The following is a 22,378-nucleotide window of genomic DNA, read 5'->3' on the forward strand; positions in this document are numbered from 1 at the left end:
TTTTTTTAATTTTTGTCAAGTTTGAGTTTCTAAAGACAGCACGTTTGATCATTCAGTTTCAGTGGATGGACATACCATTTTTAATGAAATAAGCCATTTTGTTATTTTCAGTAGTAGAGTTTGTCTGTTCCAGTTTCCCCAACCTTATTGTAAGCTAACAGATACTATTTTTTTTCTTTTAAAATCTCTGCTTTGTATGTAAGTTAAAGGAAAGAAAGGGCTCAGACAAATTCGGATGTGATTTTGGTTTGGTTTAAATTACTTTTCTTTGCTTATAAAGAATAGTAATTAAGTGTTAGACTCTCAAGTTGAAGATGCTTTTTATTTGACCTAAATGAAGACATGAATTTTCTTCTTTTTGCCCCTCTACCAGTCCATCTTTCCCACATAACACTATTAAAAAATATCAAACTCCACAACCCCTTATTCTATTATTTCCAATAATTCCAATTTCATATAGAACTGATAAAGTAGCAAGTCCTAGGTATAACACTAGGCAGACCACCCCCAACTTTCGGTCTAGTTTCCAGCCATTAAAATGAACTGCTAAGAACAGAAATAAAATTGAAATGTTGAGAGAGATTGTTATATATGTGAGTCCCCTGCTATTCACTTCTATAGGAGCAGATGCATTCGTAAATGCAGTCTTAATAAACCAGGGAAGACCTAGGCATAGCATATCAAACACATTGGATCCCACGATGTTAGATATAGCCATGTCTCCTTTACCTGCAGAAGAATAGCATGTTGTTAAAATGTGCACATCAATACTATATTTTATTAATAATCTTCATAAGAAAAACACTGGATACTTTTTGTTGGTTAGTTTTAGAAAACTGTTATTGTTAGAGCAAGAGTCTTATTGAATTTGTGTTTCCTTGGGTTAGTATTTTAAAGTCTTAACATTTATTTAATAATTGTCTTTATTTATTAAACCATTTTTAATAAGGTATGCAGCTCACTTGTTGCTTTTTATTCTCATTTGACAGTAAATTACCATCTAATTCACATTTCAGGTAAATGGTCTGGTGGGGATTAGGTTGGTGGAATTAGCCTATTAAAAACTAAATGCTTCCCCTGAGTCACTTCTTTTTTCTTTAACGTATGTTACCGAGGAAGTATTATTTCATTTACCTTGACTTGCTTTATGGTAAAAGAATTCTAGTCTTACCTCTTCTTGCAACTAACACACTTGCGACTGTATCTGGTATGCTTGTCCCTGCTGCCAGCAAAGTAAGGCCCATCACTGTGTCTGGGATCCCTAGTGTTTCCCCTGGAACAGGCACAGAGACTGCAGATTAGAAATCTCAAATCTTAGATAAACCATTTTCTGAAGGCACCTTGAATACTTGTCTAGTCAGGAAAAATATTTAGGTATGTTTAGGTATTTGAACCACTATATGCTTATGTGGTTTTTAGATGGCAAAGTATTTGAAACAGGTTGATAGTTGGGGTAACCAGATTAGCACATCTTCTTAATGTCAGATATCTGAAGATACCAAGCAGCCAAAGTTGTAGCAGGAAAAGCCTTTTGTTTGGCATCCAGAGGAAGTGGTGGGTGTCACCACTGCCGCTTTGGTCTGTTGCATTTTCTCTTTTCTAGACATTACTTAGAGTACTTAAGAATTAAACGCCTTACAGCTATCGATTGCTAAAATGTTAAAATGCGAAATGCTACTTGGTTTGCTGGGTTTTTCCCCGTTTGTTTTAAGGAAGTACATAGATATTTGAGGTAGACAAGACCTTGTTCTTTCCTGCCTGAGTCTAACATATGGCACCGTTTTCTTAATATTTGTGTCAAATTGATAGCAGAAATAGATTCATTCTGAGAAATAAAACCAGAGGGCACTTAAAAAGGATCGGGACATGAAACTGCTCTCTTATAGTTGTAATGAAAACCATAGTTCATAGTGAGGACAGAGCTGTTTGTCATCTTAGGGACTTATCTGAGATCTTGTATTTGATCCTTCTCTTCCAATTTGCCTAATGTCAAATATGTTCTTATTGGGAAAAATTGGATACGGCAAATATGCAAGCTACCTAGACATTCTTCTTCATGAAAAAGAAAACTATTTTGTTTTTGTTTGTTTGTTAGCATACAGTTACAATAAAGTTGGTTATCTGGGAGAAGTCAGACCAGCCAGTTTGGAGAGGGCTCCAGGTAGTAATTCCAACTCTACAGTGTTTGAATTTGTGTTGTAATTCTTTAGTCCCAGCAGTGTGAGGACAGCAGTGTGTACATGTTAGTAGATGTCTGGGCCCAGCTGTGGTCAGTGACGCTTCACTGATACAATCTGGTTGCATGATTTAGGCATGGAGGAAAGAGTATTCATTTCTAAGGGGTATATTACAACTAAGTGATAAAATGTACTCTGGAAGATGCTAGAAACCTAAAACCAAAACTTTGATTCTCATTTAGTCATTTGCATTGTATTTGTGATACATATTTAAAGCAAAAGAAAATACCATCTACTCAAACAGAAAGCACCTACTGCTTTCTGTTGACCCCAGTCAATTTCTTTCTCTACTTTCTACTATGGATTAGAATTCACTTTTATGAAGAATTCTCATGAAATCTGTGTAATTATAAACATATCCTATGAATTATGCCCCTGACTGTGTCATAGCATATATAGGAAATGCTTTTGATATGTAACTCACAAAAACATGAATGAGCTTGTTGGTTTTGATATTAAAGCTTTCATATTTTGTAAATAGTTTTTAGTCTTGCTGAAAAAAAAATGTATGCTCCCAAGATTACTTTAAATGAATACTTCCAATTTGTTCTTACATGGAATAATTTTCTTGTGCTATTATACTTAAATTCCATACCTGTTACTGTGACCATCCAAACTAGGATGTATGTGAATGCAGATATCCATAGTGCAGACATGAAAAAGGTTATCACAAAGTAATTTTTCCAAAACTTTCTCCTGCAGTCTGGGGTTGTCAGAGCAAGTAATGTAATAATAGGAAGAGAGAGAACCCAAAAAATTCTTCTTAAGTCTGCTTCTGGCATGCTGAAAACACTTGGTGGATCTGTGGTGGGAAAGTTAAACATTTTGAGTTTTCTCAAATGTACAATTATGTTAGAAAGGCCCATTGAGAAGGCTGTTTTGAAATGTTACTGTATGCAGTTTTTTAAAGACGGTCTAGAACAGTAGTCTCAACCTGTGGGTCTTGACCCCTTTGGTGTTGAACAACCATTTTACAAGGGCCACCTAAGACCATGAGAAGTCTCAGATACTTACATTACAATTTATAACAGCAAAATTACAGTTCTATGTAGTGTCAATGAAAATAATTTTATGGGTGAAAGTTACCACAATAAGAGGGACTGTATCAAATTGTCTCAGCATTAGGAAAATTGAGAAGCACTGGTCTAGAACATTGGAATACTCATTACTGTTACTGCTGGTCAGAAGAAATGTAACTAAAACTAGGCAGACAGTATAAGCTGTGCTCCACATCCCTTAACCGACTGCTCGAATCAAATATCTTGAACTGTTTGCTGAGTGTGCTGGTGACAGTGTTCACGGAGTTGAAAGTAGGACTTGCTTGCTTTACTGTATTATGGGTTCATTAGAGACGTGATGCTTTCTCTCCCAGCTATTTCACTCCTCATCCCTTTTCCAAAACGGATGCAGCTTATGCTTTGTTGTACATTGATGCATGCTTAGGGAGCGTTCCCTCTAACTCTCACTGTGCCGCATCGTTTACTAAATGCAGGCTTCCCAGTTGCTAGAAGGAATCTAGCGAAGGTTGGGCCTAGCATCCTTGGTATAGTTCCAGGGTGTGCTCTAGAATGGTGAGTAGATTGGATAAAAGTGGGACTAGGCTGTACACTAGTGAATATGTTAAGTATGTGAAGATTGGATCAAATCACAAATATTATAACTCATAAAAGCTCACCAAGACTCAGACAGTTCACCATTAATTTAGACACAGATTTTAACATGAACATTTTTGACTACTTCTTTGGAGTTTTTGTTGTTTTAAATCTCCTCAGTCTTAAAGACTACAAAGTATGCTTTGTAAAAATAAATGTCTCGTGTCAAATTTTTAAAGTAATAAATTAGAAGCTTCCGGGCTGGGGAGATAGCTCAGTGGGTAAGAGCACTGACTGCTCTTCCAAACGTCCTGAGTTCAAATCCCAGCAACCACATGGTGGCTCACAACCATCTGTAATGAGATCTGACGCCTCTTCTGGTGTGTCTGAAGTCAGCTACAATATACTTATGTATAATAATAAATAAATGTTTGGGCAGGAGCGACCAGGGACTGAGCGAGTGGAGTTGACCGGAGCAAGAAGAGGTCCTAAAAATTCAATTCCCAACAACCACATGAAGGCTCACAACCATCTGTACAGCTAAAAGTGTACTCACATACATAAAATAATGAATAAATAAAACTTTTTTAAAAAAATAGAAGCATCCTTCTCAGTTACCTAACTGAAATTGGAACCACTTTTATAAAAGCTTTTCTAGTCTGGAATGCTATTGCTATATCAAGCATACCAAGCTCATGTGCTGCTTCACACAGCATGTTTAAGTTACACCTGCTTTTTTTCCCCCATTCTGTTCCCCTGAATCATCCCCTTTCCTTTTATTGACAGTTGTTACAAAGATGTTCTTTCTTTCTTAGTGAAAATCCAAGCTCCAGCGTTGTCTCTGCTCCCTTTCTGGCTCGGCATGGTCCTGCTGCTGCCATAGTTTGGTGATGCTGCTTCTACTGTGTCTCATAATTCGTCCCCACTGCCTTTTCTGTTTTGTCCATGTCCTTTCATCTTAGTTCGGTCTTCTGTGAACATTGGGTGAGAGGAAAGAACCTAACATGCAGCTCTGACTTTCTCTTAGGAATGTTGCCTGCTCCGTAGGGTATTGCACGACTCTCCTGCACTTCCTTCCTGTCAGTCTGCTCCTCTGCTGCTTGCTTCACTTGCATGTGAGCAGGCCTTTGCTAGTGTTCCCAGGCCTCAGTCCAGAGAATACTTATACCCCTGCATCATGTATGCAATAAAAGTGTCTACACACACTATCAGATTATTGAGTTAAAGCCTTTCTTATCCCATGGGGCCCAACCCAAGTCAAATGCTCCTTTCTCCATGTGCATCTCCCATCTGAGTGTCATCAAAGTTTATTCAGTCTGCCTGTATGAACCATGGTATTAGCAGTTTATGTTTGCTTATGGTGTTCACACTTTGAAATTCTAGCTGATTTCATTCTGAGTCTGGGAAATGGCTCAAGTGGGTAAAGTGCTTGGTGCACAGGCATGAGAGTCTGAGATCAGATTCCCAACACCACATAAAAAAGCATGGCAGCCCACATGTATAATCTCAGTGCTATGGAAGTCAGAGACAGACAGATCCCTAGAGTTCACCGGCCAGCTAGTCTAGCCTAATCAGTGAGCTACAGGTTCATTGAATGACCGTGTTCTCAAAAAATGATGTGAAGTCTCAAAGAATTGAGGGCTAGCATCCATGACTGACTCTGGCCTCCATGTCTGTGTGTTCTCCCTTCCCCCACACTTTTAGCTGATTTACAAAAAAATATTTATTGGGAGTTCCTTAAAGGCCAGGACTTACTTGCAGTTCATCATCTCTGGCTCCACAGTGTGTTGTGTAACCATGTACTAATTACGAACTCAGTGAGAACTCAGGTCTTTTAGAGTGTTAGATGGCAGGGTGTAGTTGTTACCTTCAGAAACCTGACTAAGCCCATGTAAGCTTAGAGAAAGTTGGGAGTAACCGGAATCTTCCTGAAATATTCCACTGTCTGTCCTTGACTGGCGGCGAATGAAGAGCTGGCTCTCATCCTCCCACCCCAACAGTGTCTGCTGTTCACTTCTCTCCTCCATAGCTTTGGCAAGGCAGGGACAACAGGGACTGCATGTTTTCATGACATGCTGGCTGATCGTGGTGTCAAAACACAGCAGCAGAACATAGAGCCCGTATATCAGTAGCAGCACTGCTCCTTCATACCTAGATGTGGAGGGAAGGGCTGTGTAGTTATCCAGAGTCATTTTAAACAATATTCTCTAACAAAAGCAGCAGTGGAAAATTCAAGGAACTACTCCTAAATGCTTTTATTTACCCAGTTTTGGTTATAGTATGGTTACAAACTCATTGATTAAAAAACCTGCCTCTTTAAAAAGTAATATAAGCCGGGTGTGGTGGCGCATGCCTTTAATCCCAGCACTCGGGAGGCAGAGGCAGGTGAATTTCTGAGTTCGAGGACAGCCAGGACTACACAGAGAAACCCTGTCTTGAAAAAAAAAAAAAGTAATATAAAATCCATTGTCTGACTTTATAGATTCCTTTCAAGTAATAGGCACAAAAATAGTTGGAGAGTTAAAACTAATTAATAGATCTTTTTCAATTCATTTATTTAGCATAGTACATTCCTCAAATATTTAATAATTAGAAAATAAAATACTGTCTCTTAGATTTTCTGATACAGAAACATGGTGTGGAATACTTAGACTGTGTTAGGTTTTTGCTGGAGCTTTGCAGTTTGCTTTACAGAGATTCAGAAGGAAGCCGGAGGTGGTGGGGTGTTGTTGGCTTTGAGGTCTCACTGTAAAAGCCCAGACTGGCCTTGAACACTGCACCCTTGATTGGCCTCAGACACTCAGATTATCATCCTCCTACCTCTTCTACTTGAGTTTTGGGGGTTTTATATCTGTACTACTATGCTTGGTCCCTTTTTTGATGAATTGATTGTAGCTTAATTGGGTTTATATTCATAAGAAATAAAGAATATTCTCAAAAATGAAATTCTGGCATACAGCACCAAGAATTGTCTATGCTTTGGTTTCCCATTTTACTGCGTATTAACTAATTTTTATCACATTAATATTGTTATTTTATTTCATAGCAGAGAATCACTTCTCTGCTTCAACTAAAAAAAAAAAAAAAAAAAAAAGAGAGAGAAAAAGAGTTCCTGGTTCCTGTCATTTACAAATGACAGCTGAATTCCAGTGTTTTTGCTATACTAGCAACCTGACGTTTATCTTGCTTTCTCCCTGTTTGGATTCTGTGGACACACACACATGTGGTGGCCATATGTTTTATATCACTTTTTTATGGTATCCAGCATAGAACACCTAGAACAATTGTTCTCACAGCCCTTTGGGGCTTGAATGGCCCCATGACAGGGGTCACTTAAGACCATCTGCATATCAGATAACTTACACAGTGATCATAACAGCAGCAACATTACAGTTAAGAAATAGCAATGAAAATAATGGTTGTGGGTCACCACAACCTGAGGAACTGTATTAGGGGCTCACAGCAGTAGGATGGTTGGGAAACACTGGCAGAGCCACTGCATGTGCCTGTTTGGCAAGTTTATGTCTTTCCACCAAATTAGCTGCCTTTTCAATTTTTCTTGGACCTGTTAGGTACAGAGATTATGGAAAAGCAGCAAGCCTTTTTGATGGTGACATAGAATTCTGGGTTGTTAAAGAAGGCAGCAGTTCTTCCCATCCTTCTCTTCTAGGAGGATGGGAGGAACTGCAGGAGTGCAAGGGCTTCTGCTGGTCTCCAGACTTTTATTACTATGACCCTTTCTTTCTAACCAAGGCCAGGTAAGCAACAGCAGCCGGGGAAGATGTGAACATGGAGACCAAGGAAAAGGAAGAATGGCTGTCTTCAGTGACTAGGACAAGAGAGAAAAGCAGCCACCAGCAGTTTTGAAGGAGTCAGCTGAGACTGGAATAGCTGTTGAAGTGAAGTGAAGGTTTTGAGAGACTATACTACTAAGCCATCAGACTTCAAAAATTCTGTAATTATGTTTTATGTAAGAGTGACACTTATTTAAAGCTTACCAGTAAATTCGGTTGTCAAATATTATGCCAAAAACTGCTCCTACACTAACTGCATACACTGCACAGTCTCGGAAGAGGGGCCAGCAGGAGAGTGTTGAAACCTGGAAAATGGTGGTTTGATTTACTGTGTGCATTACAGTGGAAGGCATTCAAGAACAGTGTATAGTATAATACTGAAATCACGTATATTTGTGGTAAACTATTGTTAAGTTTGCATATTATGTAGAGAAAAACAATTTTAAAGTAAAATTGTATATAAACCTGTACTGACTTTTATAAATTTCATTAAGAGATGCTTGTGGATTATGTCAATTGAGTAAATGTTTTTCTAGTGGTTATTAAATTTGACTGAATGCAATTCCAGTGTCATATTGTTCATCCCTGGCAGGTTTAGAATTTGTCAAGAAAATACATCTTATTGAATAGTTTTCTTACCATGTTGGACAGGAGGCCACAGGCAGCACAGATGCCGAGGAGATTATAAATTGCAGATCCTAGTATGGTGCTGATACCAATATCTCCCTTTGTGATAAATACACCTGGGAGCAAGAGAGTAGTAGCTAAGTTAAAGCTGACTTGAAACTAAAACCATACCAAATAAGCAGCAAGTCAAAGGAACAGTATTTACCCAAGAAGGCAGTCACGAGTTCAGGGGCGGAGCTACCAGCTGCCATGAAAGTTGCACCTGCTACATCCTGCGACAGTCCAAGAGCTGAAGATAAAGGAAGTGATTACTATGGCTGATGGTGGCAAGGCGTCAGAGCTTTTACAGCAGAGCTCTGTAAAAGACACTCAAATTACACCTGTACATTACACTCATTGACTCACGCTGGAAATTAAACATTTGGGTTAGAAATAGAGGAATCCTGTCTGCATCTTGGTTTCCTATGAATGCATTACTTAACATTTCTACAGAAAGGAGGGCTGATGAGATGGCTCAGTTGGTGAAGACACAATGCCCACTAGGCAACATGAGTTCAATTCCCAGAACCCATGAAAAACATGAGAGATAGCTGACTCCACAAACTTGTCATTTAGCTTCCACAGGTGCACCATGACAAGTGTACACTCATGTTTACACATACACAGGATGTCATAGGGTTTCTATGGCTCTAACAAAACACCATGACTAATGGGGAGGAAAGGGTTTATTTAGCTTTCAGTTCCACATTGCTGTTCATCATCGAAGGAATTCAGGACAGGAACTCAAGCAGGGCTGGAAGCTGGAGGCAGGAACTTATGCAGAGGCCATGGAGGAGTGCTGCTTACTGGCTTGCTTCCCAAGAAGCAATAGGACCCAGGTCTGCCTGCCCAGGGATGGCACCACTCACCATTAGCTGGGCCTTCCCTCACTAATGAATGCCTCACAGCTAGTTCTCATGGAGGCATTTCCGCAACAGGCTTCTTTCCCTCTGATGACGATTGTGTCTAGTTGACATAAAACCAACTAGTACACAAGATAACGAACATTTAAAGGCCATTGAGGTGGGTCAGAAGATAAGAGAATTTGCCTCTAAGGCTGATGGCCTCAGTTCTGTTCCCAGAACCCACATAGCAGGAGATAGATAACCAACCCTTCAAAAGTTGTCTTCTACTTTCAACACATGTACCACTTCATGCCTCCAGTCCCAAACAAATAGATAAATATACAATAAAAAAGGAGGGGAGTCAAAGTCCGGGCTGTCGAGCAATTCAGAGAAGTGGCTTCCAGCTCTTCTGGAAAGCTGCAAAACAACTCCTTTGACAAATTCTAGTAATTCAGGACTCCTAACCTGACTTGGAAGAAGAAAGGGTTCAGTGGTTCTTAAGATCCACAGCGAAGCTGGATTGCGTTCTTTTACAGATTCACAAAACCAACATTATCTAATGGAAAAGGAGAGGAAATCAGTAAACAAAAAGCACAGTAAATCTGGCATTATGCAAATTACACAGCAGATTAAGTACTGTCCTATTATTTGAGTAGTTTGTGGGTATTGTCCAGACTTAGAATCATACAAGGCCTTTCACTTAATTGGCATTAGGGAGAGTCTTACGTGACTCTTCTAGCATTAGAGCCAAGAAATGTACTTCAGGCAGGAGAAGAGAAAGCTGCATTGAAGAAACAACTCAGTCTTTTGAGAAATCTCCATTAAGTTTGTCAGTAAAGAGGTATGTGTGCGTGTGCATGCACGTGCGTGCATGTTACAGAGGCCAGTGTCAGTGTCAGGTGTCTTTGCTCAGTTAACTTTGAGGCTCCTTGGGGACCCTCCTGCACCATCTCCCCAGGGTTGGGATTACAGTCATGCATCAGTGCACCTGGCGTTTCATTTGGTCCTGGGAATCGGAATTCATCCTCAAGTTTGGGGGCCAAGCATACCATCCCCAGGCACTAGAACTCAGATTTCTAAGATTTGATGAAAGTTTTTTTTGATGCTAACTGCTTTTACAGTACTAAGGTTTTAGTCCTCAAACTCTGGTGTATTTGATCTGGTCTCTCATGGTTGGCAGTGTCTCCTGCTGTTTGCTTATGAAGACTGGCTAGTTTTCCTTTTTTTAGTATGCATTGGTGTGAGGGTGCTAGATTTCCTGTGAGCTGACATGTGGGCACTAGGAATTGAACCCAGGTCCTCTGGAAGAGCAGCCAGTGCCTTTAACCATAGCCATCTCTTCATCACCTAACTGGTCTTGCTTACTCTTTTTTTTTTTTTTTTTTAAAGATTTATTTATTTATTATATGTAAGTACACTGTAGCTGTCTTCAGACACTCCAGAAGAGGGAGTCAGATCTCGTTACGGATGGTTGTGAGCCACCATGTGGGTGCTGGGATTTGAACTCTGGACCTTCAGAAGAGCAGTCAGGTGCTCTTACCCACTGAGCCATCTCACCAGCCCGGTCTTGCTTACTCTTAAGTACACGTTTCTTCTCCGCTGAAACTGATTTCTGGCCTTATAAATTTGGGGTGTAGCAGATTGAATTTTACAAAACTTACTACCAGTATTGTATTCCACATCCTTTCCAATAACCTTTCTCTCTTATTTAAAAGGGGACTGAGCATATGGCTCTGTGGTAGAGCACCTGGCTAGCACATGTGAGCGCAGATGACCTTTGCAACTGCTTTGACAAATAAGAGTATACTAGGTAGGTTAACTGGCTACAGACAGCATCTATAGAACTGGTGTATTTGAAACAGCCTCAGGTCTAGAATGAAGAGCCCCAAGAGAGAATAAGAGGTGGTAAGATAGAAGGAACATCATGTATGGCCTTGTGGACCCTAAAGTCTAGGGAATATTCTTTTCCTCTGAAGCACTTTTCAGTTGGTGGAAAGGCCCAGTTGCTATTTGTATCGTTTGAGGCCATTTTGGTGTAAGGCATCAGGCAGGTCCACTCCGAGGTCTCCTGCCATGTGATGATTGTGAACAGGGTTCAGAAGAGCTGGAGTGAGAGAATTCAATCCAGGCTCTCTCATCAATTCCTACCTGCCTTAACTCTGTCACTTAAATATTTGACTTAAGTAAACAATGAAGTGAGAAAAGCATAATGGCTTGTGGGCCTTGGTTTCCTGGTGTTTCTTTTAGTACATATATAAATCATACATACTCAACCCTGTCCCCACAGGTTACATTACATAGCTTCAGATTCAACCACATGTGTATCAAAATATTCAAAGAGAAATTACCTTCATTCTGCATATGGACTAGACTCTTCTTTTTCCTTGGACAATACAGTGTAAAGCTATTTGCACATTTTGCATACTGTATCAGTTCTTTTAGATCACTCTGGAATCTTTAAGCTACTCAGGAGGGTGGTGAACACTATGCACACACAGTAGATGATTTTATGTGCTAGACCTGAGTGTTCTCAGACTTTGACATTCTCAGTACCTCAGGAGTACTGAGCAGTGCTTATTTGTCATAATGTATAGAATGTAACCAATATGTACATAGATGCATACACATGTATATACATATATTACTAACTTGCCATAGACTTTTAAAATTGAACAAAAGGCAAAGTGGATTGCTGTATAATCTAACATCATTTTAGAAATGAAGGCATTATCTTACACTGTGGCATTCAGCTTACTTCCATGTTTCTAGTGTTAGATGTGAGTTTTAGAATTTACATTGTACAAAGAATCAATTTTGCTACTACATATGAGGCACTGGCTTTATTACCCGGCACATCCAACCAAACAAACTAATCAGGACCTGGGAGTAAAGAAACAAAGTCAAGTCTCACGGATTGTAAAGATTGTAAGTGGAGGAATCTGGCAGACCTTGAGGGTGAGAACATTTCCATGGCTTCGTGCTACTGGCACCATAACTGCCTATTTGATGCTTTTTAACATTTTTTCTTTGTGAATGGTCTCGTGTATCCCAGCTTGGCCTTGCATTCACTGTGTAGCCAAAGATGACGTTTAACCTCTATCTCCCTGCCTCTGCCAGGGATTGCTGTTGTGCCAACACTTCAGGATGGTGCAGTGTTGGGATTGAACCCGGGGGTTTTGAGCTTGCGAGGCAAGCACTCTACCCACTGAGCCACATCCTCAGTCCCCCTCTTGCGTTCTTAAGTAGGAGAAAATTACTTACTGGGAAACAAGCACATTTGACCGTTTTCTAGCACATTTCTAGGAACTTAAAAGTTAGTGCTACAGATTCTTAGGCTGTGCCTTCCAAAGCCGGTGTGGGAAGACAAGGGGAAGCAGCCAGTGTTCTTTCTGACATTGATGGTGCACACTCAGTGTGCCCTGAAGACTGCCCAGCCTTCCCTCACTGCAGCCTGAAGACTGCTTCATTGGACAAACTCCGTTTCCAGAGGGAAAAGATGATGGATTGGGCTGTTTTAAGGTGGGGAAAACAGTGGTCCTTCAGACTTCTTTTGGTCTCAGAAGGCATTCTTGCTATTCCCTGGGCTTTAATTATAGTTATGAAAGGAAAGATTCTGCTAGATGGCTGTATAAAACTTGAAGGATATTTTTTTCAAGCCCTTTTGTATGGTTGTAAGAATATTTTGTAAAATGGTTTACATCTCTGAACTTTACAGTAGATGGGCCTTGTCTTTCCTGACCTTTGGGTAACATTTTCCTGTGCTGTAGTTTATTATTAAAGATAAATTGTTTTGTTTTTCCATTATTGCTATTACTTTTTTTTTTCTATTAATCTGAAAGAACAACCACATTCACTTCAAGATATAAGAGACACGTCCCAGGTATGATCTCTTTATAGGTTCAGGTGCCAATACATTGTTTATATAATATACAGCATTATGGCCATGAGATGCTTTTAAAATCACCAGACTTTTTCCTAAGTGTGTTCTTTTCTGTAATGTCCCATAGGAAAGTTTGTGACTTTTTGGAAATACCTCTATACCGAGTAGTAAAGAGAACTAAGCTAAATCGGAGACTCAAATTCTGTCACTGCCAAATAATTGAATGTGAGACTTTTAAGAGGTTGTTTAGAAAAGCCTCAGACCACATCAGATTTTTAAACTGAACGAACTCTGAAATATCTCTATAATGCTTTTAAAGGCCCGATCCTGTTGAAAAAGAATTTCCCCCAATCCACTAGGTGGACCACTACAGTAGATTCACCTGTCCTCTGAACCGCATGGTTCCTGTTGCCCAAGGTCAGAGGAGGGATAGGACCTATATCATTCTGATGCCACTCCCTGAGAAAGGGATTAGTGCACAGTGCACAGATTTTACCACCACTGCCTGTTCCTGCACCTACATCTTGATATCGCCTAGAGCACTTAGCTCCTACTATAGGTGCAGAGTCAGTCCAAGGGATTACAGTTGAGGCCAGAGAAAATCGCACCAGTGGGGGCTTTGGCCAGGCTCTCAGGAGGCTGTGCTCGCCCAGCAGGGAAGAGGCACCACTCTGAGTCTTTGTTCTTTGAGAATGCTTTTGCCTCTGTAAATTTCATGAGGCTTAAGAGTTCAGATAATCCCCACAAACTGTAAGCTATCCAAATGTCAGACTCAGAATTACTAAGGCTCCTAACTTCACAAGTTAGAGTCAGCTCTACCTGGAATTAAAACTTACTTTTTTTTTTTCAATCGTCTTTCACTGAAACATAGTGTGGAACATAGACAAACATTAGTTCAAGGCAGAGGTAGTAAAAGTAATTTTTAAAAGATAGAAAGTAAATATTTAAAATACTTTTCTAAAACATGGGAATTTTTTTCCCTTAAAATGTGTTAAAACTCAAAGATGTTAGCATGATGGAGAGATTAGATGTTGGAATCGAATAGCATATTAGGTTAGCTTTTAAATGAAGGGTTCTGTAGTTAGCTCCCTGGAATTTGGCTGAAGCAAGTGACTGTGTTGTTGTTGAGACAGGGTTTCTCAGTGTAGCTCTGGATGTCGGGGTACTCACTCTGTAGACCAGGCTGGCTGTAAGGTCGGCCTCCTGAGTGTTTGGATTAACCGTGCAGATGATTATTCTTAAAGAGTTTCTCTGTACTTTCTCTGTCGCTCTTTTAGAAAAATGTAAAGCAAGTCGTTCAGGAGTGATTGAGCATAGCTGAGATGCCTGTGGCACAGTAAGAGGATATTACTTTTATACTGTATCCTGTTTCTACAGAGATGTGCATCTCATCTCTGTGGACAGGAGAGTGAATCTTAGTTGGTATGTGTGTTCATGTGTGTACAATAAACATACGTTTATATTAAGAGACCATTTTTTTTTGAACAAAGATTACTAAATTGCAATAGTACAATAGGGATGTTGATTCAAGAAAGAACCCAAAGGAACTCTTTAGAATCAGTGTAAAGTTGCCTCATAGGTTATTAAGTAGAGGTTTTACAAGCTTACGTCTTGCCTTATGAGACTGTCTGATTTGTTTTTACCCTAAGAGAGGCTTCAAGCTGTCATAATGCACCATAGGTTTGGTATTTGCTCCAAGCACGTTTTTTTATTGACTTATTTCCCTTCTGCACTTTGATTTTTTTCCTGGGTAAAGGAGTCTTAGTATCGTTCTTGGTATATTTTGTAATAATGAATTCTCAGTGGCTGCTCCCTGTGTGCAATTTACTGTTATTTTTTCTCGTGCACACAGGACAGAGTTCTTCGAACTAAATTATAATTTTCTGTTTCATAGCTGACATACCTGAGGCATACAGATGTTAAGCACTTGCTCAAGAGCGAGCAGCTGCTTGCCAAGTTGGGAGTTGGACCCAGATGTGTCTGTCTCTAACTTAGACACTTCCAACCATTCTAGCAATGATGTCACCACATCATGTGGTCATTGGGTTCCCTACCCCCTCCAGCCCTCCTGGATGTCATAGACCTTTCATTGAGCACATGAACATATAGGAGGAAAACACGTAGGAAGGAAATGCCCCAAGCAAGTAAGACACAGCAACGGGACTATAACTAGCTGCACATGATAGTCATTGGCATAGAGTCTTTTAGCCGGTCTTAATGAAATGACCAAATACACAGAGGCACTGTTTTTCTTGGCACTTTACCTCTTCTCTGTCTCTTCCACCCACACCCACTCTTCAGCATCCTTCAAGTCAGGGTCTGATGAGGACAACTGGCAGGACTGAGGAGAGTCACATCCTTCAGTTCCCTTGGCTCTAAGGCGACTGACCATTCTCCTCCCTTTCCAGAGTCCACATTCTGCTTCTTGCCCCCAGAAGCCAGGTCTTTTCTACAGTTACAATGGTGTGGACAGTTATTCTCCCTGCATAATATGGATTAATATCACTTCAGACCTTTGTGTTTAGGGGATCTCCTGTAACTAACTCCTCTTGTACCCCAACTTAAATGGACGAAGAAGCAGGATTGGAATCTGAGTTAGAATGAGAAGGAGGGCAGGGCTGACAGATCGGAGGAGAGGGGTATAGTCAGCATTGCTTCCCTGTCATGATTTCACATAGCTCAAATAATAGCAGACTGTCTCTAGCTGTCCAGGGGAGATAACTGTGCGCTTTTTCAGGGTTGAAGGGCATAGGGAAGCTGTGTGGCTTTTATGACCCTAAGTAGAGAAGAGAAGAAGTGGAAAATCCTTGCTGGAAGCCTCTAGTGGCTACAGCTATAGGGGACATTGCCAGTATGCCATAGTTAGAATGAGCTGGGGTCCTGCTTCTAACTCTCCTCTGCATGGAGACTAGTCTCCAGGCCTCTACACTTTTCACCTTGCTAAAGACTCTGCTGCTAACCCCATAGGCTGCTGCTGATTGGAGGAGAGAGTGCTATGGTGATGGGGCTATCCTGGGACAGTTTTTCCATCACCGTCTTATTAGAGCTAGAGCATATATGCCAATAGGAATTACATGTGATCTTTGAACTCCATAGTACTGTACAGTAACTCTCAGTGCATGTTAGGCAAAATGACTAGGCCGAGAGGCTAGTCATCTCAGAAAGTGTTTACAAAATTAATTTATAACCCTTGGTAGGTTTCTAAGAGTCGAAACCTATTTCAGTAAACAACTCTTGGTTTTCTAATATACTTCATAGTTACAGTGGATGTCTCATACATGTTTTTTATCAAAATTTTCAGTGCCCTTGGGTGGAAAATTGCTCACAAAATTGTTCAAATAGAACTGGCCTTCTGAAACAACCATATGATGGTAAATAATCTCTAAAGAGGACGGGTAAAATTACAGTACATAGCTTGGGCTGTGGAACACCAGAGAGAGTTAGGGTCTGCTTTGCATCAGCTGTGGTTTCAGCTTCCTTTCCTCAAAGTAAAAGAGTGTATTAGTCCCTATTTTGTAAGGTTTTTATGAAGGTGAAGCCACACACACATATGTATATGCAGACACACACACACACGTGTATGCTGTGCTTGGGCTTCCATGATTGCATCATGATGGGTATCTGTGAGTGAGGGACCACTCTAGTAGGATGTAGAATATCCATGGGATGTTCTGTGGACTGTCTTATTACTCATTAGCTGATGAGATGAGTGGAACTGTACAACTCTGCTTATCAAGGAGCTCAGAGGAAAGGCATGCAGGCTCCAGAAGTCAGTGCCTGTGGATGGAGACAAATTGTGCTGATCGATTCTTATTAATGATGTTGTCATTTGAATATGAGTATGGCAGACCTTGAAAGATGAATGATCAGACTTTGACAAATAGGTCCGAACGAACATTATTTCTACCTCATGTTGTTGACTGGCATTTTGATACTCAAGAGCTGAGTCAAATCTTACAGTTGAGGAGGATTGGCGTCATGTGGGCATCCATCAGTCACACAGTCCTTGATAGCTACCATGGGTACCCATCAGCCACACAGTCCTGATAACCACCATGGGCATCCACTGGCGACACAGTCCTGATAGCAACCCTGTTATGTTGACAACAGGGATTTTCTTGAGAAATGCATGTTTGCTGATGATGTTTCAAAGAAATTCTACAAGTGGTATAGCGGAAGTCATTATGACAGAAGGAGGAAGCCTCTTAAGGAAGACTATATGGAGGGCATGCATGTTCTAACGTCCAATGCAGTAAGTCATGTCTTCTGCAGGACTGAAAGTTTATTTTGTTTTTAATCTTTTACTTCTTACCAGCGACCTCTGTAAACAGATTCTTGCTGGATTTGTTCTGTCAGCTCAGCTGAACCACCGAGGCTTACAGTTTTTAGTGCGGTGTGAGCAATATTTTGCATTTTCTGATTTTCTCGTTCTAATTAAATGCAGTGCTGACATGAGAATGAAAAGATCACTAGAGTGGGGATTATGGAAACACATATACACGCACACACACATATATGTACTTGGTATGTGCGGACTGACCAAGTTTGAAAAAGGATGTATTCTGTGAAGATGAGTCTGGGGTGCGGGGATAAGCGTAGAAGCAAAACAAGTGAAAAGAAAGTGTGGCTTTTGGGGGTGGTACTTAGGTCACGGGACAGAAAGCTGAAGCAGACTTCCTGACTTTAAAATGTTTCAGCTGCAACACCACAAATGTCTTCAATATAAACGGAAATGTTAAACCGTGGAAACTTTTATCAGTGCTAATATCTGTACAAACTTTTAAAGTCTTGGGAAAGTTATTAAGAAAAATGAGTCCAATTTACCCCCCACCCCAACCAAATGCAGGCAAGAAATCACAAAAGTAAGTAAAGCTATGGTTTTCAGTAGATGCATAGAATAGCCATGGGAGAAATAGGAATTTTTATAGGATGCAGTTTTATTTTATGTAGCAATGATATTAAAGGTGATGTTAACATCCAGGAACGGACACTGCTGAGGCCTTGGAGGATGTAATCGGCATAGCCTTGGTGGGATACTTCTGACGATACCTATCAGAAGTCTTACATATCCATAGCCCTGTCCTTTATCAGACAGTAATCAGAGAAGTGTGCTGAGAATGTATATGCTATGGACAGAATACTATTTAAGGCAGTTCTTTGAGATCAATAGCTTAAAATGATCATTTTTTTTTTTCACCAATCACTGTAATAAGTAAAGTCCAGTGTTAGGTTTTGAAATTACTCATAGGATCACGAGCTCCTATGCTGTGATTCGAAGTCAGAGACTGGCAATGTGGGAAAGTTAAAGACCCTTAGTAGGTGAGTGGATGATAGCAACCCTCAAAAGGCTGACAGAAAAGACTCTAGCAAAATGGTATGTTTTAGAGATCTTTGGGGATCTTCAAGAGATGCACACTTAGGTGGGTTGACTTATGTTACTGCACTTTATTAAGCAAAAATAATGTGTTAAAATCAGCCAACACTAAGATAGCAATGAGTTGTCAGCATAAAATACAATACTGGTTGCATCTTCTTAAATATTAATAATTATGATAAACTTATTATTGAACAGATAGAAGTTTCATTCCTCTGCCATTACAGGTGCTGTAGTTCATAAGTGTGCTGCAATTGTACATGAAAGGGAGGGAATAACTTGCCTTGTATTCCAGCAAGGGTGGAGGCTAGGAGGAGGGGAAAGAAGAGATTGTACACTCAGTTCATGCATGTGTGTATATATATGTGCATGTATGTGTATGTCTGTGTGTGTGTGCATGTTTGTGTGGGGGGCATGTATGTGAATGTGTGTGTGTGTTTATGTGTGCATATGTGAGTATGTATGTGTGTAGGTGTGCATATGTATGTGTGGGATGGAGTTAAGGGTGCTGCTGTTGTGCCCTGTGTAGTCTTGCGAGGACATGGCCCTTCCCTTTGATTTAGCTGTGAAATGAAGATACTCAGCAGTTTAATCAACTTTGAGAGAGGCTGCAGACTCTGGCAGATCCGTGTGGATGAATAGCTATCATTTTCCCTTGTGTTAGGAACCAGTGTATCCACAAAGCGATGCTTCCTAGTCAGAGTTCTGGGAAATCTACAGAGCAACAGGCTTTGCATATCTGAGCTTATCTCCAGAAACTACGAACACTTAGCACCCAGGGTTGTTATTACCTGATAGCTGAGGTCCCATTACATGGAGTTTAGAATTTATTTACCTATTGGTTCATGAATTTCAGTTCTCTTAACTGCAGGATGCCAGTCAAGAAGTAGAGAGAAAGGAGGCCCTCAGCCACACCTCCTTCTGCCTCACTCTCAGAGCCCAAGTGAAAAGGGTTTGAAATAGAAAACAGTGAGGAACAGGCACCCAGTGGTGCAAACACCCCAGGGCTGTTCCTTAACAGGCCCTGGGGGGCTGGAACAAAAGGAACCTTCTGGAAGCTAGCCGTGTATAATAACAACTGAAAAAAATGTACTTCTGCCTGGACTCCCAGGATGGACCCCACAGAACCCCAGGACAGACATGGGTGCTCTGCCACCAGCTGAGATGGACACATCTGTGTGACAGCTCTTCTGGAAGGTCACAGGAGACCTTCCCGGCAACTTACAGTTACTGATGATTTCCAGGGAGGGCAAGAAGTACTTGTCACAGACGATGGAGATGGCCATGCACATGTAGAGGATAATGAGGAAGTAGATTACGATGCCTCCATCTGTGCTCTCCTGCTTGGTGAAGAACCCTTCGGGAAACTCTGATGCTGGAGAGACAGCACATGGCGTGCTGTTTCCTGCCGAGGAAAAGGAAAAGGAAAAGATCACAAGATGTGGGAGTCACACGTCTGAAGCCCAGAAAACCTAAACTGGGGTATTTGGGAGGAATATGGGAAAGTTGGTGGAAATATGAGTATGATACAAAGCCTTAGATAGCCTTTGTAAGAGATTATTTCATGAAATAAGCTGATAGAAGAGAATTGGAGGGAGGAATTATTACAGCGCCTCTCTGTGTCTGCTTCTAAATGGGAAGAACGCTCTGATAATTTCTCCAACAATAAGAAGAGCAGCCCTGTCCACCCCTTGGTCTCTGAACTACTACAGAACGTTCTTGAGAACGCATTGGCTGATCAAGAGTGTTTCCCATCCTTGGCAGGGCTACAAAGCAGAGCAGATACAGCAGGAGTCGGGGATGGGGAGGGGGCAAGGCCATTCCCCTCTCATCCCACATCGAGATGTGGGACTGGGGTGTCTGGACCCACTGCCACCTACCTACCTGTGGCCCTTGGGAGGCGCGGGGGCAGGAAGACACCACGGACAGGCAGGTATGCAGAGACCCAGAAGATCCCCAGCAGCAGGACCCTCCTTGTCCAAGTTGGGCCCCATTTTGTCCGCATTTCCAGCGTGCTCTTTGCAGTGTGTGGTTCAGGAAGGGAGCAAGGGAGACTTATGCTGAATCATGTGAGCAGTCTCCTTCCTCCCCAGTGCCTGCGGGGGGGAGGGGGGTGTCACAGCTTAGGAGGCCAGCGAGGGAGACAGCCTGGCTTCTCTGATCAGGAGATCCAAGTCCTAGGGAAGTTGGAAGAGTTAGGGAGGGGTGCAGATAAACACCGACTACAGCTGTTTCCATGCGGGACTCTGATGGCTGGCCCAGGCAGCCTGCAACTCTGCTCATGCCAATCTCTTTAATATCTTCACACAGACACTGCCTTTGACTTCCTCTAGATTTGTGAGGACCTGGGTTCGCTTGATGCTGTCCCCCCATCCCTCACCCTCCACCCCCTTCCCAATAGCCGTTGTTTCTAGGAATGATTTGGGCAGGTGTATATATACTCCGCCTACCAGGGCACGGTTTGTAATTTTATTTGGATCACTCATGTTCATCTACAGTTAGAGCCAGAGACAGAAAGGTCAATTAGGAGGTGACTGTAACAGTTGAACTGGGAAATGAGGGCCGCATGAGTGAAGGTGGCAGCTATGGGCATTGAGAGCCGCCCACAGCGCCACGAACTATTAAGGAGACAGACTGGATGCTGTTTGATCATAGATCAGCTGTGCTTTTTGCCAGAAGGAGCTGTATAAAATGCTAATTGGACAAGGCAGACAGCATTCAGATACATTCTGTAGTTTGCCAAGATCCTGAAAACCTGTGGCTGTGGAGTAACCTGTGGCTGATGGCACAGGGTCTGGGGGAGACCATAAGGGTTGAGTTCAAGCAATGTTTCTTAGCTGTGTGACCTTAGGCCAGTACTTAACCTCTCTGTCCCTTCCTTCCACTATCTATAAGGCAGAGATCACCTCTCTTTTGGTTTGGTGTGTACTATATGGCAAATGTAACCTTTGTAGGACAGTCTCTTCCAGGGGGCCATCGTTCTGTTATTCTGTCACCTGTCTGGCATTATTTATTTCTTGGACTGAGATTAAAAACTGCCATGAAGAAATTCTGTAGCTTTGCAACTGTTATGATTCCTTTGCTTTGTACATAAAATTGGTGTGACAGTTAATTGTACATTAACTGATAAATTAAAAATCAAGGTGGGGCTGGTGAGATGGCTCAGTGGGTAAGAGCACCCGACTGCTCTTCCGAAGGTCCAGAGTTCAAATCCCAGCAACCACATGGTGGCTCACAACCATCCGTAACGAGATCTGGCGCCCTCTTCTGGAGTGTCTGAAGACAGCTACAGTGTACTTACATATAATAAATAAATAAATCTTTAAAAAAAATAAATAAATAAAAATCAAGGTGCCAAGCCTTTGATGTAGAACTCGGTGGTGCATCTGGTGTAAAAGAGTGAGCTGCTTCTGGCTGTTCATGAGCTCGTGCCCACCCAGCACCTTCCTGGTGTAAACCTCTCTGACACTCAGCTTTCCGGATGTGCCCTGCAGTGCTGAGACTGGGATGCCCAGTCACCGGGTCACGGGCATAGAAGCCATAGGAGTCTGTTCTCAGTAAGTGGAGCAGAGCCCTCCTTGGACTCTCAGAACCAGCGCCACGGGAGTGGGCCACTGGGTGCTGACTGCTTTGTGATCTCCCCCCTCAAAACCCAATATACAAATCAGTTTACAGAACAAAAGCATCGCTCACAATTGAAGTGTCAGCAACAGCAGAAGCAAACACAGAATTTTCAACCCAAGTCAAACAAGCTAAAAAAGAAAGCAAATACCAATAGGTACAAGCCCATGTTTGACACAGAGCAGAAATCTGCAGCACATAGTAGGCCCACAGGGAACACTAGTTGGTTGATTAAAGAGCAGTGACTCTTAGAAACAGTCCCAGAAACATGCAAGTGTCAGTCTAAATAAAGTAGCCTATTAAACATGAATCTACCAAGAAAAAAAGACACAGGTAGCTAGATTTGCTTTAAGATTTATTATTTCCTTT

At 41.5% G+C, this 22,378-nt stretch overlaps 1 protein-coding gene across 1 annotated transcript; it reads right to left on the minus strand.

The window, feature by feature from the left end:
• Nucleotides 1-369: 369 nt before the first annotated feature.
• Nucleotides 370-20,398, minus strand: Slc24a5 (solute carrier family 24 member 5). The gene is made up of 9 exons (XM_021151966.3): nucleotides 20,273-20,398; nucleotides 19,614-19,793; nucleotides 8,456-8,539; nucleotides 8,263-8,366; nucleotides 7,828-7,928; nucleotides 5,697-5,980; nucleotides 2,833-3,039; nucleotides 1,172-1,273; nucleotides 370-729 (listed from the first exon to the last, which is right to left on the minus strand). The coding sequence occupies exons 1-9, from the start codon at nucleotides 20,391-20,393 to the stop codon at nucleotides 407-409; spliced, it is 1,506 nt and encodes a 501-aa protein (XP_021007625.1). The 5' UTR covers nucleotides 20,394-20,398; the 3' UTR covers nucleotides 370-406.
• Nucleotides 20,399-22,378: the final 1,980 nt, after the last annotated feature.

This window comes from Mus caroli, unplaced genomic scaffold (genome assembly GCF_978045245.1).
Source record: "Mus caroli unplaced genomic scaffold, Mus_caroli_1 scaffold_2, whole genome shotgun sequence".
In the NCBI taxonomy this organism is placed as follows: domain Eukaryota; kingdom Metazoa; phylum Chordata; class Mammalia; order Rodentia; family Muridae; genus Mus; species Mus caroli.

What these genes read in the sequence shown, in the direction of transcription:
- Slc24a5 (XM_021151966.3), bottom strand. Translation starts at nt 20,393, where the DNA reads ATGCGGACAAAATGGGGCCCAACTTGGACAAGGAGGGTCCTGCTGCTG. An exon ending in CCTGGAAATCATCAGTAACT is followed by an intron (nt 8,540 to 19,613) that starts GTAAGTTGCCGG and finishes CTTTATCTTCAG; the next exon opens with CTCTTGGACTGTCGCAGGAT. An exon ending in ACTCGTGACTGCCTTCTTGG is followed by an intron (nt 8,367 to 8,455) that starts GTAAATACTGTT and finishes TCTTGCTCCCAG; the next exon opens with GTGTATTTATCACAAAGGGA.